The sequence below is a fragment of the Canis lupus genome, chromosome 14, assembly GCF_003254725.2.
Source record: "Canis lupus dingo isolate Sandy chromosome 14, ASM325472v2, whole genome shotgun sequence".
Classification (NCBI taxonomy): Eukaryota; Metazoa; Chordata; class Mammalia; order Carnivora; family Canidae; genus Canis; species Canis lupus.
The window spans coordinates 6,431,672-6,448,602 of NC_064256.1; the positions used below are offsets into that span (position 1 = coordinate 6,431,672).

General features: G+C 40.6%; 2 protein-coding genes and 1 non-coding gene across 6 annotated transcripts in view; 1 reads left to right on the top strand and 2 right to left on the bottom strand.

Moving 5' to 3' along the window:
• Positions 1 to 5,894: 5,894 nt before the first annotated feature.
• On the bottom strand, positions 5,895 to 5,997 carry LOC112675150 (U6 spliceosomal RNA). Its single transcript, XR_003145783.1, has one exon. It is a non-coding gene; the product is annotated as a U6 spliceosomal RNA (small nuclear RNA).
• Positions 5,998 to 6,655: 658 nt separating this feature from the next.
• SSMEM1 (serine rich single-pass membrane protein 1) lies at positions 6,656 to 16,931 on the bottom strand. Of its 4 annotated transcripts, none has more exons than XM_025471655.3 (4): positions 16,795 to 16,931; positions 14,754 to 14,986; positions 9,376 to 9,430; positions 6,656 to 7,218 (listed from the first exon to the last, which is right to left on the bottom strand). In XM_025471655.3, the coding sequence occupies exons 2-4, from the start codon at positions 14,916 to 14,918 to the stop codon at positions 6,722 to 6,724; spliced, it is 717 nt and encodes a 238-aa protein (XP_025327440.1). In that variant the 5' UTR covers positions 14,919 to 14,986; positions 16,795 to 16,931; the 3' UTR covers positions 6,656 to 6,721. The 4 variants fall into 4 exon arrangements, with proteins under 4 accessions (XP_025327440.1, XP_025327438.1, XP_048949432.1 ...); XM_025471653.3 differs by lacking the exons at positions 14,754 to 14,986; positions 16,795 to 16,931 and adding exons at positions 11,152 to 11,241; positions 14,125 to 14,400; XM_049093475.1 differs by lacking the exons at positions 14,754 to 14,986; positions 16,795 to 16,931 and adding exons at positions 11,124 to 11,241; positions 14,125 to 14,258.
• TMEM209 (transmembrane protein 209) overlaps positions 16,119 to 16,931 on the top strand; it is a 30,238-nt gene continuing 29,425 nt past the window's right edge. Inside the window, exon 1 of the mRNA XM_025471640.3 lies at positions 16,119 to 16,382. The gene's annotated coding sequence lies outside the window, so the exon portion shown is untranslated. The remainder of the gene's footprint in view (positions 16,383 to 16,931) is intronic.

The window sequence follows — 16,931 nt, forward strand, 5'->3', positions numbered from 1 at the left end:
TAGATAGATAGATAGATAGATAGATAGATAAATGGCACATTCTCCCTTTTGTCTCCTTCTCCTTCCCCATCCCTGCATGTTTGTGCATAATTCATGTCTCCTCTTACCCTCCCCAGCACCTCTGGGAGCACATGTTCCTGACAGAGAATATCCAGGTGGCCTGGTACTTGGAAACTTGTCAGATGTTATTCAAAGCAATAAAGAACACATCATACAAGCCTTTGGTATATTGTTACAGGGAAATGCTGTTTAGAATTTACTAATTGGGAATTTGCGATAATTTGAGGAAGGGCTGGCTAAAGTTAACCTTTGTACTATCTATGGGAAAAAAAAAAAGAGTTCACTGAAGTTCTGAATAGTGTAAACAAGATTGGAAGGGGAATAATTATCTACTTAAAAGAGCCAGTTGTTTTGAAAAGCTTTAGAAGTATCCTTTTACATACAAACAGGGTAATTATGATTTAAACAAAGGCAGGCCTGTTTCTAAGCCTTCTTTGAAATGTCAATTACAAATTACTCTTGTTTATTCATCAAGGCAAAACCTACCCCTAAGTACCAGGCAACAGTTGGTTAGCTGGCTTCCATTTACTCTATTTGAAAATAATAAACCTAAAGTTCTTTTAAAGTACCATAGTTTAATTCAAGCTTTTCACTAATCTAGACATTTGCCCATCCTACAAGTATGGGCGAAGATTTACTAAGTACTAGCACACAACAGTCGGGAATGCATGGAGTGAGGACTGCCTTCACTAACTTAGGGGAAGAGTTGGCTGATACAGAAAATCTATAAAGAAAGCTACTCCAGAGCAGTGGCTTTTATTTTGTATCTTACCAGAGCAAGAAACACATTTTGCATTGCAACTCAATATGCACAGACTGAAACAAAAACAATACTTACCCTTATTATGTGCCATACACTGTTATTTTCTATTTATTTTTTAATAAATGCTAGTCACAACCCTCTAAATTGATTCCACAATCTATGAATGGGTTGCTGTTTTGAAAACACTGGGATCTGTCGGGAGATATTATTCCATCCTGTCGGGAGATATTAGTCCATCCTGAGAGAAAGGGTGGTGCTGGGAGGAGCTGTGGTTGCTCCTGGTTTCCTTGGCAGTGTCCTCTCCAGCTCTCCTCTCACATCGTTGGCCACCAACCTCACTGCTCTAGTCACTGGACACTCTGTGCAAAGCTCATTCCTCTAGCCTCACCAGCCCTTCCAGCCAAGTTTCCAGTTCCTCCATGTCCCCCAATACATCTTTACTTCAAAAGATGCCCGAGTTCCCACCTGATCTATCTATATGTTGGCCAAGCTCACCACCGCAGATGAGGTGAGCTGATTCTATAATGCCTCTCCACTCAACAGTGGGGACCCTCCCCAACTTAACTGCTCCCATCTCTGATTCTTGGCTCCATTTTCCATTAACAGTCTTTCTCTGGTCTCTGGATTCAGTTTGGAATTGGATCTCCCAAGTTCTTGCCTAATTGCTCTCCATCAAGAACATGGATAACATATTATCATCGTGGTAAAAACATAATCTTCGGGGATCCCTGGGTGGCTCCGCAGTTTGGCGCCTGCCTTTGGCCCGGGGCGCGATCCTGGAATCCCAGGATTGAGTCCCTCATCGGGCTCCGGCGTGGAGCCTGCTTCTCCCTCTGCCTGTGTCTCTGCTGCTCTCGCGCTCTCTCTCTCTCCTCTCTCTCTCTCTCTCTCTCTCTCTCTCTCTCTGTGTCTATCATGAATGAATAAATAAATAAATAAATCTTAAAAAAAAAAACCATAATCTTCATGGCAAGACCCACCTCCCCCATGCTCACCAGCTGTGTGACCCTGGACCTGTCATTGAATTTCCCTGAATCTCAGTTTCATTATCTGCAAAATTGGGAAAATATCTATTTTGCAGGCTGGTGAAGGATAATTAATCCTTATAAAATGCTTACTTCAGTGCCTGGCACATAACAACCATTCTCTAAACGTTACCTATTATCAGTATTTTTGTTGCTATTATTATTGGCTTAGATTTAACCTACTGGTTCATCTCTTCTCGCACCAAAACCACACCACCCTGTCCTGGAGGACAGGTACTGGTTCAGAGTTTGAAGCTTGGTACCTTGTAGACACAGTTCCTGTTCCCCATCCCCTACCCCCTCTCCAAATACCTCCCCACACGCATCTCGCTTAGACCCTTGCTTCCATCCCGAAGTTCTCTGCATAGAAGTTCTTGACCAGAATTATGATGCCTGATGTAAGTGGACAGGGGTCAGTTCTGATCATCTAGCTGTATGAAGGGATAGGAGGCAATCCCAAGAATTTCATGCCTCCCTTCGAGCGAGCAACCCCAACAAGTGACCACCTTCTACCATGAAAACCAGAGGCAATCTACTTTATCCCATGCAGCAAGGGGGTGGGGGCACTGAAGAAGGGAATGTAGAGCAGCCCAGGGATCTCATCCTGATGGCTCATACCAGGCTTAGCATACAAGGCAACCCCCAGTAATGACTAGTGTTTGCAACCCTGGTTTCCTGAACCATCTGCTGCCTCACAGATACTGTTCCTGGCTCATTAATCCAGTTCCAAAGTGCCTGGCTATGCTCTTGTTCCTCCCCTACCATGTCCTTGCGTCATTCCATTGGTTCCGTGCATCTCTCTCCTTGGCTTTGGATGTCCTCCCAGCTATGTTTGGCCTCTGTTTTGCTTTAATGTATTCATGGATCACCCTGATCTCCTCACATTGGTAGCCCCTGGCTTAACTCAATCTTGATTCTTTCCTCTACCACCATTACCCACCCCCCCACCCCCCAGCCCCACTATCTCCTACCTCCTCAATCTGGTCCAGCCCCACGCACAAGAAAAGTAGCAGTCTTTGATATAACTCTTCAGATAATGTTGTCATTGGTTTACATTCTAGACCCACCAACAAAACACTTGGGTCCTTACTCTGTTATCTGGAAAATAATCCTCACCCTCCTTTTCCTGGAGAGATTATATCTGCTTGGACATGGCCAAGGCCTGTGGGAGAGGTGGTGATTGACTTACCTGGAAATCAGGATCTTTCATCTTCAGAGAATAATGGCTAAACTCATTGCAATTAAGAGCCCAAACTCTGAAGCCAGACAGTGTAGGCCTAAATCCTGTCCCTGCAACTCGCTACTATATTTGAGCTTGTTTTCTTTTTGTTTTGTTTTTTGAGTTTGAGTTTTTGTTTTGGTGCTATTTGGATAAACAACAAGCAGCTTGATCATATCAAGTTAGAAATATCAGAATCATTCACTATGTGTTAGACACTGGCCCCTGTCCTGCTCTTTACTTTCCTCAGCTTCTCCCTGTTGTGTTCAGGAATCCCTTTCTGCACTTATTTAACTGCATTATTTATCTGTCATGTTCTCTGGCACTGTGCTGGATCACAGAGATACAAAGATGACAAATCATGGACTCTGTATTGATTCATTTATCAATGATTGAGAGAGAGCAGGCAAGTAGGGGTGGGAGGTGAGGAGGGGCAGAGGGTGAGGAAGAAAGAGTATCTTAAGCAGACTCCACATTCAGTGTCACACCGTCATGGGCCTCCATCTCACAACACTGAGCTCATGACCTAAGCTGAAATCAAGAGTCAGATGTTTAACCTACTAAGCCACCTAGGTACCCGATGGACTCTGCCTTTAAAGGTGGATAAATGGGGATCCCTAGGTGGCTCAGTGGTTTAGCATCTGCCTTTGGCCCAGGACGTTATCCTGGAGTCCCGGGATCGAATCCCCCATTGGGCTGCCTGCATAGAGATTGTTTCTCCATCCGCCTGTGTCTCTGCCTCTCTCTCTCTGTCTCTGTGTCTCTCATGAATAAAAAATAAATCTTTAAAAAAATAAAAAATAAAGGTGGATAATATATATAGGGGACAGAGAGACATGCAAACAAATCAATTTGTTAAAAATGTTAAGGTGCTCCTGATTGAGCCACACACTGGGCTTCACACTCAGTACTGAGTCTGCTTATGATTCTCTCCTCCTCTCCCTCTGTGCCTCTCCCCCTCTGCTTCTCCCCCACTCTCTCTTTCTTCCTAAAATATATAAATCTTTGGGGAAAAAAATGTTAAGGATGCTGAGACAGAGAATTGCTGTTGTTGTTGTTGTTGTTGTTGTTGTTGTTGTTGTTGTTGTTGTTTTAGAGAGAGGGAGACAGAATCCTAAGCAGGCTCTATGCCCAGCATGGAGCCCAACTCGGAGCTCGATCTCATGACCCTGAGATCATGACCTGAACCAAAGTCAAGCTAGATGCTTAACTGACTGAGCCACCTAGGCACACTGAGGATGTCTCAAGGTATACTGGAACATAAGGGAGGGCATAGTGAGTTCTGCCTGAGGGAGGAAAGTTGAGGAGGGTGTCAAGGAGTAGGGGAAGTTTTCATGGAAAAGGCTGATGCTTGAGGTAACTCTTGAATTCTTGCTTTTTGCTCATGGCTTCAGACAGGTTCCAATACTCAGGCATTCTGAACAAGACAGTCTCCACAAATAAGCTCAGAAATGTAACCCTGTGTCCTAGATTCTAGTGGCCTAGTTCCAGTGGCCAGGGTTCCCACACTACCCGCCAGTTCCCTTTGTTGTAATCAGTTAAGCAAGCTACTATTAGCAGGAGTTAACTCCTGAGCCCAAAGTCATAACCTGTGGTCTCTGCCAGTGAGTCATGACAGGCTTAGTCCTTATTATCAGGCTGCAGTCTTTATCCCATTTATAATACCCAAGTCTTTCCCCAAGACTTGAGCTCTTCTTTGAACTCTAGCCCTGTCACTACAGTCCCTGTATTTATGTTCTCCTTGCAAGCCAGCCCTCTTCTCTGGAATCAGAGCCTTCTTTTCTATCCCAGCTGGGGTTCTGCTATCCATCCAGAGAATGGTCTCCAGAATGGCCACCCACCTAATCTACTAAGGCCTGCTTGAGTACCCCACTGCTCAGGTTCCTACTTAACCTGAAAAGCCCAACCCCATGTGTGTCTAGAATGAGGCTAACTTTTGATAACTCTCTGACCTAGCATTAGTTAGGCTCCTCTGAGTCCTCTTCTAGGCCAGATCTCAACCTTGGTGTCCAGACCAGATTTATTAAGAGTTCTGCTAAGTAAGTCTAGTAAAAGCCCCCACCGTTGATATCTGATCAAGGTCTTCATCTTCTATCCTTGATGTCTGAGTCCTTGGCTGCCTTATCAAGAATCCTGTTAGATCAGTTTAGCAGGAATCCCCCTACCTTATGTCTCATCTTAGTGATTTTCCATTCACTGACTCCCTTACCTGCTCCTTGGCTATAAATCACAACTTGTCCTTGCTGTATTTGAGGTTGAGCTTGATTTTCCCCTATTGCAATAGATTTGACCCCTAATACAATAGTCTTTTTCTTTTCAAGCAAGGGTTGGTAGATTTATTTTCTTTCATAGCACCTTGTGGCATAGTTATTTTTTTTCTTCAATCTCAACCTTATTGAGATATAATCCCAACTTTATTTTTTTTTATTTTTTTTAATCCCAACTTTATCGTATAAGGCTAAGGTATATGATATGATCATTTGATACACATATATATTGTGAAAGATTACTATAATAAGATTAGTTAGCACGTCCACCACCTCACATGACTACCACTTTGTGGTGTGTGGTGAGAACATTTTAGATTTACTCTTAGCAACTTTCAACTATGTAATTGTAACAGTATTAACTAGAGTCACCACGCTATACATTAGATTACCCAAAACTTTTTCATCTTACAGCTGAAAGTTTGGACACTTTGACCAACATCTCATTTGCCATAGCCCAGCCCCTGGCAACCACCATTGTATTCTGTTTATGTGAGTTTGGCTCTTTGAGATTACATATAAGTGAGATTATACAGTATTTGTCTTTCTCTGACTATTTGAAAAATATGGAGCACTTCATGAATTTCTGTATCACCCTCGCACTGGGGCCATGTTAATCTTCCATTGTTCCAATTTTAGTATATATGCTGCCAAAGCGAGCACTACAGTTGTCTTTTTTTTTTTTTTACACTTGTCTTAAATAAAGTCTCCCCTACCATATTTAACAAGTATCACAATAATTTTTTCTTTAACATTTGTCATGCCCTTTGGACAATAACCATGTGGACAGTCCACAGCCCAGTAACACCCTGGGCCACACTGCCTTCCCTCCTTGCTCTACTCTGGAAATCAGGGTTTTGTTTTCAGGCTCTTGAGTTCTTTCTCCTCACCAACTGTAGCCGACACACATGTAGCAATACAGCTCAGACAGAAGTCACCTGAAAATACGGACCTGGAGAATATGGTCCATTCCATGCCAACCAACGTCACCTAATTCATCCAGTCAGTCAATCAATCAAAACATACAAATAAATTTAATGGTTTCTGGATATAAATATATTTTCAAAGAGCTTCCTTATTTGTATTACAGACATAAACAAAATACATACACTCAAGGAATAAAATATGTCTTGTGCTCTTTTGAATTAAAAAATCATAGTAGAAGCAGATCTTTGATGTCCCAATGGTGCCATAAACAAATTCACTGGCCTGTTTTAGGACAAAGGATTATCTGAAATTTTACCTCTTGGGTTCCAAGTATGTTTTTGTTGTTAGTAGATAAACTTTATTGTAAAAGCCTCTGCACCTAGAGCTATGGTGATTTTTTTTTTTTTTGAGTGTTTTATTCATCTCTTTCATCTGGCTGCAAGTAAGGACTTGATAAAACTCAAAATTTACTGAATTTTGTGTTAATTTCAGGTACACAATTTTCCTCTTGAATATCTGCCTTCATGTGGTTTGTTGCTGAAGCATTTTGAAGGAAATGGCGGGTCAGCCATTCATTGGTTCTCATGGCTTTGCAGTGGAGGCAGGGCCTTTCCCTGATTTGGTAACTTCCCACATTCCTTTGCCTCTGAGCTAGTTTTCTCTTCTTAATACTAGCTGGTGACGGATGGTGTTCACTTTCACTCTCCTTCCATGAGGAGGCTCCTGAGTTAGATTCTTCACTGTCACACTCAGTAGTATCACTATCATGTTGGATCTGATTCACCTGGCTGAACTGAGAATGGCGCCTGGCTCGTCTTTGTTCAAGATAGGCATTGACCAAAGCCACTTCTGAATCAGTTACAGGAGTAAGTTGGTTCTGCTTTGTTTTTTTCATCATTTGTAAAGAGTCCCAGTCACCATCTTTGCTTTGCCGCTTATAGGAAGTATCTTTGCTTGCTAACAACCAATGAAACAAATCAAGATGTTAGGCATATCATTGGTTACTGTAACTTCGTATTACCTAAGGAAGCCTATGGCATGTATGGACTCACTGTCCGTTGCCATTCGGCAAGCCCAATTTTCTCTACTCATTTGCAAGTGTTGGCGGCTGCGCATTTTCCAGTATGATACCAAATCTCCTAAAGACCAGAAGGGTTGGGCGGCCCGGTGACTCAGTGGTTTAGCTCCGCATTTGGCCTAGGGTGTAATCCTGGTGACCTGGGATCGAGTCCCACGTTGGGCTCCCTGCATGGAGCCTGCTTCTCCCTCTGCCTGTGTCTCTGCCCCTCTCTCTCTCTGTTTCTCTCATGAATAAATAAATAAAATCTTAAAAAAAAAAAAAAAAAAAAAGACCAGAAGGGTCAAATAGATGCTTGACATGTTGCTTTTGAAGCTTTGTGGACCCCCTGGTATAAGATCAAGGGAAAGGTCGCCAAGCTTTTTCAGATAGACCCTTTTTTCCCTTACCTTGAAGTCTTACAGACTCAAGTATGTATGTGAATGTGATTTGGGTAGCAGGAAACTAAAAAGGATCTTTTCTTTATACAGTAGTGTGCTGGAGTTGTCTTCTACCAACTAGCTCACAAGAACAGATGGTTAAACTTACAGGAATTCTGTGACATGGTTGTTAAAACACAGCCATTAGTCAAAATTAAAGTATACAAACTTACCATTGAATCCATTTATTACACATAAATGTTCAAAACTAATCACTTCCTAATTATTTTATTACATTTTATTAAGAAATAGCTCTTGAAGCTATTTACGTCTGTTGTATCTGGATATTGGAAATGCTATGTAATGGTGTCCTACTGTGCGTCTCTTCCCAACTTCACTTCAGTAACATCATGTTGGTACTTTGAATCAGTGTGAGTGGAATAAAAAGAAATCAACGAGCACTAAAAATCAGGTCTTGTGTATGGTCTTGTTGATTGTCTACGCTTAAAATGATAAAGAACATGTTACTAACAGATTATATGTAAAAGTGTCCTCCTGTAGCCACTACATTGTGAATAGCACCCAAAAACAAGGAAATGTTCTTCCAGAGTATTCTAAAACTATTATCCAATTCAGCAAAGAAGTCACATCATTGACAACCAAGTTAAGTTTTAGCAAACATTTTCCTGCATCTTTCCCCTTGCTCCATGACATTCATATTGGATAACACTCATTCATCCATTGCCACCATAGGTTGGCTAAGAATGCAAGGGTCTGGCAAAAATTAAGGGAAGTATTTTGCCAAAATTGGCAGTCTACATAGAATGTGCCATAAAGTGTATTATGTATTTTATTACCTGTAAATTGTGTGATATACATCCTTTATATCAACAACATTTTTTTTAAAGATTTTATTTATTTATTCATGAGAGACAGAGAGAGAGAGGCAGAGACACAGGCAGAGGGAGAAGCAGGCTCCACGCAGGGAGCCCCATGTGGGACTCTATCCTGGGACTCCAGGATCACACCCTGAGCTGCAGGTGGTGCTAAACCGCTGCGCCACTGGGCCGCCCTCAACAACATTTTTTTAAAAACATATATGTACACATATACATTTTTGGAGAGCCAGTTTTAAACATTTAGCAGCACTGCTTATAGGTATTAAAAAGATGTCATATAAAGCTCACAATCCTGTAGCAACACTAACAATAAAGGTATTTAAAAGGCAAGCTATGGGCAGACCGGGTGGCTCAGCGGTTTAGAGCCGCCTCCAGCCCAGGGCCTGATCCTGGAGACCCAGGATCGAGTCCCACGTTGGGCTCCCTGCATGGAGCCTGCTTCTCCCTCTGCCTGTGTGTCTACCTCTCCCTCTCCCTCATTAATAAATAGATAAAATTTTTAAAAAAAATAAAAGGCAAGCTATATGAAGGAAGAATGCTGAGGAATGAAAAGAGCTTGAGCTCTACCCTACTACTAACTTGTGGCCTCTAACAGCTCTGCAAAAGCAGCTAAGCTATCCTGTGCTAAAGCAGGGAGCCCATCCAAGAGCCATCACTGATCTGGGGAGTCCCTATAACCACTCTGGGCTGTTCACCTCTGTTGTTTTCTACATGCTTTCTACATTCAGCATATATTCCTCTCATCATAGTCCAATATCAAATATGCACCAGCTCTCACCTTTACTGACTGATGTGCTGGTCCCACTGTCTTCATCTTTTTTCTTCTCTGACATCTGTTTCAGAAATACAGATTAGTAACAGCAATCTCTGTTGGTTGTTTTTCACTTACATTTACTTATAAAACACTGTTGCCCTAGACTCTTAGACAATGTCTAATTTTAAACGTTCAGGGAAATTCAATAAATTTTTATTGAGTTCCTGTTGTAGTGATCCTCTCTTCTGCTGCCCACTGGAAGACCAGGCTTTATTTATTTATTTTTTAAAATTTATTTATTTATTTATTTATTTATTTATTTATTTATTTGAGACAGAGACAGAGAGAGAAAGAGAGAGGCAGAGACACAGGCAGAGGGAGAAGCAGTCTCCACGCAGGGAGCCCGAAGGACCAGGCTTTAATAGCACAGTCTTCCAAAATGTTTTGAACCAAACCAAATGGAACAAAGACTTGAGAGAAAATAATACTGATAAGGATCTATAGCTTGTAAAGTTTTCCTGTACTCACATTGTAAAGAAATATCATTTAAGAACAGATTTGATAGTACTGGGATTCATTTTAAATTACTTTGTAAAGGGTATTTTATCAGGTCACTTTAAAAATAATCCTTGAAGGGCAGCCCCGGTGGCTCAGCGGTTTAGCGCCGCCTTCAGCCCAGGGCGTGATCCTGGAGACCTGGGATTGAGTCCTACATCGGGCTCCCTGCATGGAGCCTGCTTCTCCCTCTGCCTGTGTCTCTGCCTCTCTCTCTCTGTATCTCTCATTAATAAATAAATAAAATCTGTTTTTAAAAAATAAATAAAATAAAAATAAAATAAAATAATCCTTGAAGATCTTTACCAGAATTTACAAACTTAATATCTCTTGAGTCCTTCAGAAACTTTCCTCCAAAATGCAAACATAACATTTTACCTGTTTAATTTGGCAACAAAAAAGAAGTGGATCTATTTGAATAGTTCTAATTTCAAATATCCTAGCCCAATACTCCATAAATAAATTTATCCCATTGTTCAGATCAGTGTCCTATTTATTTTTTAAGATTTTTTTTTTGACAGGAGACGGGGAGAGCACACAAGCAGGGAGAGCAGCAGGCAGAGGGAGGGGGAGAAGCAGGCTCCCCACTGAGCAGAGAGCCTGATGTGGGCTCAGTCCCAGGACCCCAGGATCATGACCTGAGCCGGAGGCAGATGCTTCCAACTAAGCCACTCAGGAGCCTCCAATGTCCCATTAAAAAAAAAAAATTTTTTTAAAATTTATTCATGAGAGACACAGAGAGAGAGGGGGGCAGGGACACAGGCAGAGGGAGAAGCAGGCTCCATGCAGGGAGCCGGATGTGGGACTCGATCCCAGGTCTCCAAGATCACACCCTGGGCTAAATAAAGGCAGGTGCTAAACCACTGAGCCACCCAGGCGCCCCAGTCTCCCATTTTTCGATGCTGAACATGATTTGGCTAAAATATAAATATAAAGCAACTCTTTCAGAATGTACCAAAACTTTAGAAATACTCATTACATTTTTGACGCATAACAATTCTTACTTGGAATCTATCACCAGGAAATAACCCCTCCAAAGAGAAAAAACTTTGTGCACAAAAATTATCACAGTATAATTAGGATAATGTAAAATTCAAAATTCAATAGCAGCCAATGGTTAAATAAATTATAGTATAATCATAATTTATAGTTGTAAAAATTATTATAATAAAAGCATGTCTCGGGATCCCTGGGTGGCGCAGCGGTTTGGCGCCTGCCTTTGGCCCAGGGCGCGGTCCTGGAGACCTGGGATCGAATCCCACGTCGGGCTCCCGGTGCATGGAGCCTGCTTCTCCCTCTGCCTGTGTCTCTGCCTCTCTCTCTCTCACTGTGTGCCTATCATAAATAAATAAAAGTTTAAAAAAAAAAAAAAAAAAAGCATGTCTCAACACGAGGAAATACATGTTATAATATTAAGTTAAAAATCACGATGCAAATTCGTATATGCAGTATAATCACAAGTTAGCTGAAAATATGAAAAGACTTTAAGCAATGAACACAAGTGTTCGTTCTTACTTTGAGTAAAACAGTGATATTTTTTTAACTTTTCAAGTTGTCTACAATAGGGGAGAAAATGAATTTTTGTAGAAAGTCAAACTTCCTTCGGGTTGAAAGTGTCATACAATCCAGGATTCTTGGCCCATTGCTTTCTTAATATATGATCTCTTTAACAGCAGGCAAGTATCTTTAAGAAGGTATCTCTACTTTTCGTGTCACTGTAACTATTCTCTGGAAACCTTAAGAGTGGAATCCTCTTTTGAGATATCTCTTTTAACAATGATGGGGAGGATTTATTTTAAATTTAATATGTATAGAGATTTATTAAATGATTAGAAGTTTATAAACCTAGAAGTTCATAGCACTTGGTTATTTCCATGTGGTCTGGAGTGGGTTTTTTGTACTTTTCTATAATTTCAACGTTTTCCATAATACATACTTTTGTAATGGACAGGGAGAAATGTTTAAAAACATGGATTAGGTTTACATCATTTTTATAGAAAGCTTCCATTTTTACCTGATGTCAAATCAAAATACAATCACAAAATCAAAAGAAAGATTTTGAAAAAAAAAAAAAAAAAGAAGAAGAAGAAAGATTTTGCATCAAGCTAAGTGGAATCACATGAACCGTGGTACCAAAAGCATTTTATTAACTGTGTGTGACTCAGTGAGTGAAAACATCAGCAGTGCCTGCCTGAAGAGTAGGGTAGAACCATGCAAAGAATTGGGCTATGGCTCTGCGTTTCTGGTCTTGGATAACTCTGCAATTTTACCAATTCACTTAACACCTAAGCTCAGTTTCCACATAACACCTAAGCTCATTTCCACAAAATGAGATGCTAGGACTGGTATTGTTTGGAAAAAAAAACCAGCACTAGCAGTCTGAATAAATACTAAACAAATGCATAAACTAAATATAGTATTTATAGTGTCTGAAAGCAAAAGGGTAAATGCAACTTAAAGAGTGGCAAATCCTAAGGAAATCAGTGTGCTTCGCATTTGGGTATAATTACCACCACATTTCCATCACGCTTTTACCATTACTTCAAGGTTTGTAAATAAAGGCTCATAGTTTTGCAGAGAAAATGAAGATCAAAGTGAAAGAAAAATTCTATCTTTGACTAGCTCTCTTATGGTTCTCAGATTTCAAATCTGGGACCTTTCACAAGAAGCAGTTCAGCCAATTCTAACTGCCATAGGGGTACAGAGTGAAACACAAAACCTCTAAGATAACTAAGGTTTTAATCAGCACTGAATAGATTTAATTCAACATTTCAACTATGCTTTGAAGGAAACGAATTACATGGCAGGAAACCTGGGTCTATTTCTCCTCCGACACTAACCACTTGTGTGTGACATTGGACAAGTCATTTAATTTTCTTGGGCCTTATCAATTAAAAAAAAAAAAAAGGAGGGATACTGATATCTTACTCCCTACAAAAAGGAAGCTGGACCGCATGCTCTCCTTAGGTCCTTGAAGCTCAGGCTCTATGATTCCAAAAAGCTGATGCAAGCAAAGGGGTAGAAGAATAGCTTAGACCTCTTAAGTAGTCTTCATGATGAAATTGCCAGGAATCAATTTCAATTTTTTGTTAATTTTCTAAAGTAGCTTTTCTGGCCAATCCAGACAAATTCAATAGGGAGTCTAGGACACACATATGCGATCACTATTCTAAATCTCCTTTTGGCAAAGTATCTACTTTAAGAAGCATTTAGACTTTAGAGGGACCTTCTTTAGTGGGAAGAGGTGGTGAGGGGAAGAGTCTTTGATTATTATAATGGAATCCAGCCGGCATAGACTTAACAAACCTCCTCCTCTCCATCTAGAGCTGATGCAGCAGTCTAGCTGGCCATTGCCAGCCCAGCGCTCTGGCTGTAATGCCAAATAATGGTGGTTTGATTAATCATCAGCCTGGTATTAATGGCCAGCAAGAACTCCATGTCAGCAATTTAGAAGACCTCGGTTGCTCATAATATGTTGGAGAGTCATAGTCCTGAAAAACTGGGCTATCTCATTCCTGAGGATGGTATTTTCTTCTGCTAGTAGGTGGTCTAGCGTGGTGACTTTTGCTTAGTTTAGTTCTGCATCTTATCTTTCAGGAGAGTACATTGCCTCATCCTAAAAGCTCCCGAATCCTACAGCATATATTTTATAAATATGACAACTTTTGTATCTCTGATTAGAATTACATGGCTACAAAAGGAATTTGGAGGTCATTAACCAGTAGGGAAGTTTATCCTAACATTACATAGCCTATGGACAAACTGCAAACAACCTGAATGTCTCAGAAATGCAGATTTTTTATGGTGCAACCACAAGATAAATTTATGCAGTCATTAAGAGTGCTGCTGTGTGAATATGATTTGAGGAAGTGTTACAGTATAATATTAAGTTTATGAAAATATGTACAATTCTAATGATAAGATCAAAGAGAGATGGAGGGAAAAATATTCTAAGAATAAGAAAAAAAATTAGAATATACTCCAAAATAATTAGAATATAACAATGATTATCTCTAGGAAATAGGATTATAGTAGTTTAAATTTCCTTCTTCATCCCTTTCTGTATTTTTGGATGCCCTAGAACAAGACTGCGTTATTTTTAAAACTAGAAAACAAACTTTTAAAAAGTATTTTGATCAAAGTAAAGACAATTTATTTCATGGAAAACCCCTTATGATACAATAAACATATCATTTAAAATGAAATAGGATATCCTACCCAGACAGAAGCCCGAGAAAAGAACAGCAAGACCAATATAATGATAAAATACCAAAGCAGGAAACTCCCTATGGCCCCGCAAGAGTCATCCTTCCGGCATTCATAATCCTGATTTGGAATGGTGAAACTTAAAGGTATGGGGGGAGGATCTACCTCCCAAAATAAGGAAAAAAGGTCTCCCATGATGGCTTCTTGCTTTGAAAATAAAGCATGCTCAAAGGAATGAAGATGACTGGGGAGTACTTCACTCCATGTGTATGACAATTTCCTTGGCAACCTATTGTGACACGCTTCAGTAACTGTGACAGGAGCTGACAAACACTTATTGGATTTCTAAGTTTTGGGAAGATTTATATAAATTATTTCTATGACAGTTTATGGTATTTCCCCCATTTACATCAATAGGGTGAATTCTATCTTGATTTTTTTTTATTAAACTTGTATATACTGTATTTCCTTTAAAGTTTAATGTTTGTAAAATCTAAGTCTCTGAGGTCTCCATTCATCTTTTTTCAGTCTCTTTTGTATTTATTATATCACTGTAAATTAACCTGCACATGTCTAACGTGTTATAGACTGAATTGTGTTCCCCCAAATTCATATGAATATTGAATAACCCCGAACTTAACTATCACCGGAGATAAAGCCTTTAAAAAGATAGTTAAGGTTAAAGAGGTCATAAAGATAGAGCCGTAATCCAATATGACTGATGTCCTTATAAGAAGAGGAAGAAACACTGCAGGGGTGTGTGGACACAAAATAGAAGGCCAGGTGAGGACATAGAAGAAGGCCATCTTCAAGCCAAGGAAAGAGGCTTCAGGAGAAACCAATTCTACTGGTGACTTGATCTTCGACTTCTAACCTGTAAAATTGTGAAAAAATAAATTTTTGTTGTTTAAGCCACCCAGTCTGTGGAATTTTTTATGGTAACTCTAGCAAACTAATACATAATGCCAGTTATATATCAAAACACTATATGGTGTTCCTTTTTAAATCTTCAATAAGTGCACAATAACTTTACAATATTGAGAGGAAATAAAGATGTGTCTGCTGTAGTGGTGCAAGGGTGGCTCAGTCTGTTAGGCCTCAGATTCTTTATCTCAGCTCAGGTCTTGATCTCAGGGTTGTGAGTTCAGGCCCAGCTTGGGCTCCATGCTAGGTGTGGAACCTACTTAAAGAAACAACAACAACAAAAAGATGTGTCTGTTGTAAATGATATCAAATGTATACAGTTTCTTCGGAAAGATACATGAGGTGGGGGAGAACCTGTGGTATTCTAATTTTAACTTTAAGTTGAATTCTTAAACTTTGAACAATTTTCGAGTTCATCTCTGAATCTAAAACTAAAGCAAAACACCACTGCTGCTAAGGCAGTCTAAAAATGATTAAAATCACAGGTTTTTTTTTTAAATTTTATTTATTTATTCATGAGAGACAGAGAGAGAGAGACAGAGAGAGGCGCAGAGACATAGACAGAGGGAGAAGCAGGCTCCATGCAGGGAGCCCAACGCGGGACTCTATCCCGGTCTCCAGGATCTGCCCTGGGCGGAAGGCGGCGCTAAACCACTGAGCCAACAGGGATGTGCCCTAAAATCACAGTTTAAAAAAAATCTGTTAGGTCTTTAAGAGCATAGCATACCTGCAGATTCCATTAATATGCAATACCACGAGGAAATTTAATTTGCTTCTATATGACCTCAGGTGCATTTTAGGAAAAATTTTGGTCACTGACATGTACATGATGTAACAATCCACTAGCTCATTGAGAGAGAAAAGGCGTGATGTTTTCATGGGGGTAACATTTCTCCACGTGCCCAATGGCAGGTTCCCACGCCCTGCTCATAGTGGCTGTTGGCCCTGCGCGTTAGGCCTGCGTCACCTCCCCCAGGAAGGTCGCCTCCTCCTCCAGGAAGGCCTCCTGCAGCCTGCCCCTCGCACCCTCTCCGGCCCCCGCCCCCGTGCCCCACCTCTCCTGCCAGTCTAGTGCATCAGCCTGCTGAGCTCTTCCACACCCTAACCGGGGAGCTGCACTTTTACATCCCTGAGTGCACGTTGTAGGCGTTTGTATTTGTTAAATAAAACCAAACTGAACTCCCCAATGAACTTTTTCCTCGGGATTAGAAGTTCTTCCCAAGAATGTGCAAGAAAAGTAACGATTGGATTTTTTTAAATCTCGAAACCACTAGCAACTCTAACATTGGGATTTTTCTTCTTACTGCTGCATTCTTATTACAAGGATATTTAAGAATTTACATCAGGTCAGAACACTTGTATTTTTTTAAAGAAATGTTTTGTCGTCGCTCATGGGTGTCTGGACACATTACTTACATCCTCTTACGATTAGCTACCCTGCATAATAAAATATGCTTAAAAATGTGAGTCCAAAAATAATGATAAAAAAAATTTAAAAAGTGAGTCCATGGGATCCCTGGGTGGCGCAGCGGTTTGGCGCCTGCCTTTGGCCCAGGGCGCGATCCTGGAGACCCGGGGTCAAGTCCCACGTCAGGCTCCCGGTGTGGAGCCTGCCTCTCCCTCTGCCTCTCTCTCTGCCTCTCTCTAGGTCTATCATGAATAAATAAAATCTTAAAAAAAAAAAAGTGAGTCCATAAGTGCGCTAAGTAAGCTAAAATTATATTAATAGAAAGAAATTCAGCTTGTTACAGTTATTACTTTTTACTGCGGGCTCAGAACTTGGTCTGAATTTTTGCTGCCCAGCCTTCTCCCGGCAGAAGTGCGGGAGCCACACACACTAAAGCTGTCTCCCTGGTAACGCTCCTAAGCTCTCGTCCCTTCCCCATCCTCCTCAT

What these genes read in the sequence shown, in the direction of transcription:
- SSMEM1 (XM_025471653.3), bottom strand. Translation starts at nt 14,307, where the DNA reads ATGGGAGACCTTTTTTCCTTATTTTGGGAGGTAGATCCTCCCCCCATA. An exon ending in TTTCTCGGGCTTCTGTCTGG is followed by an intron (nt 11,242 to 14,124) that starts GTAGGATATCCT and finishes TATTTATGATAG; the next exon opens with GCACACAGTGAGAGAGAGAG. An exon ending in GACGTGGGATTCGATCCCAG is followed by an intron (nt 9,431 to 11,151) that starts GTCTCCAGGACC and finishes TTTCTGAAACAG; the next exon opens with ATGTCAGAGAAGAAAAAAGA.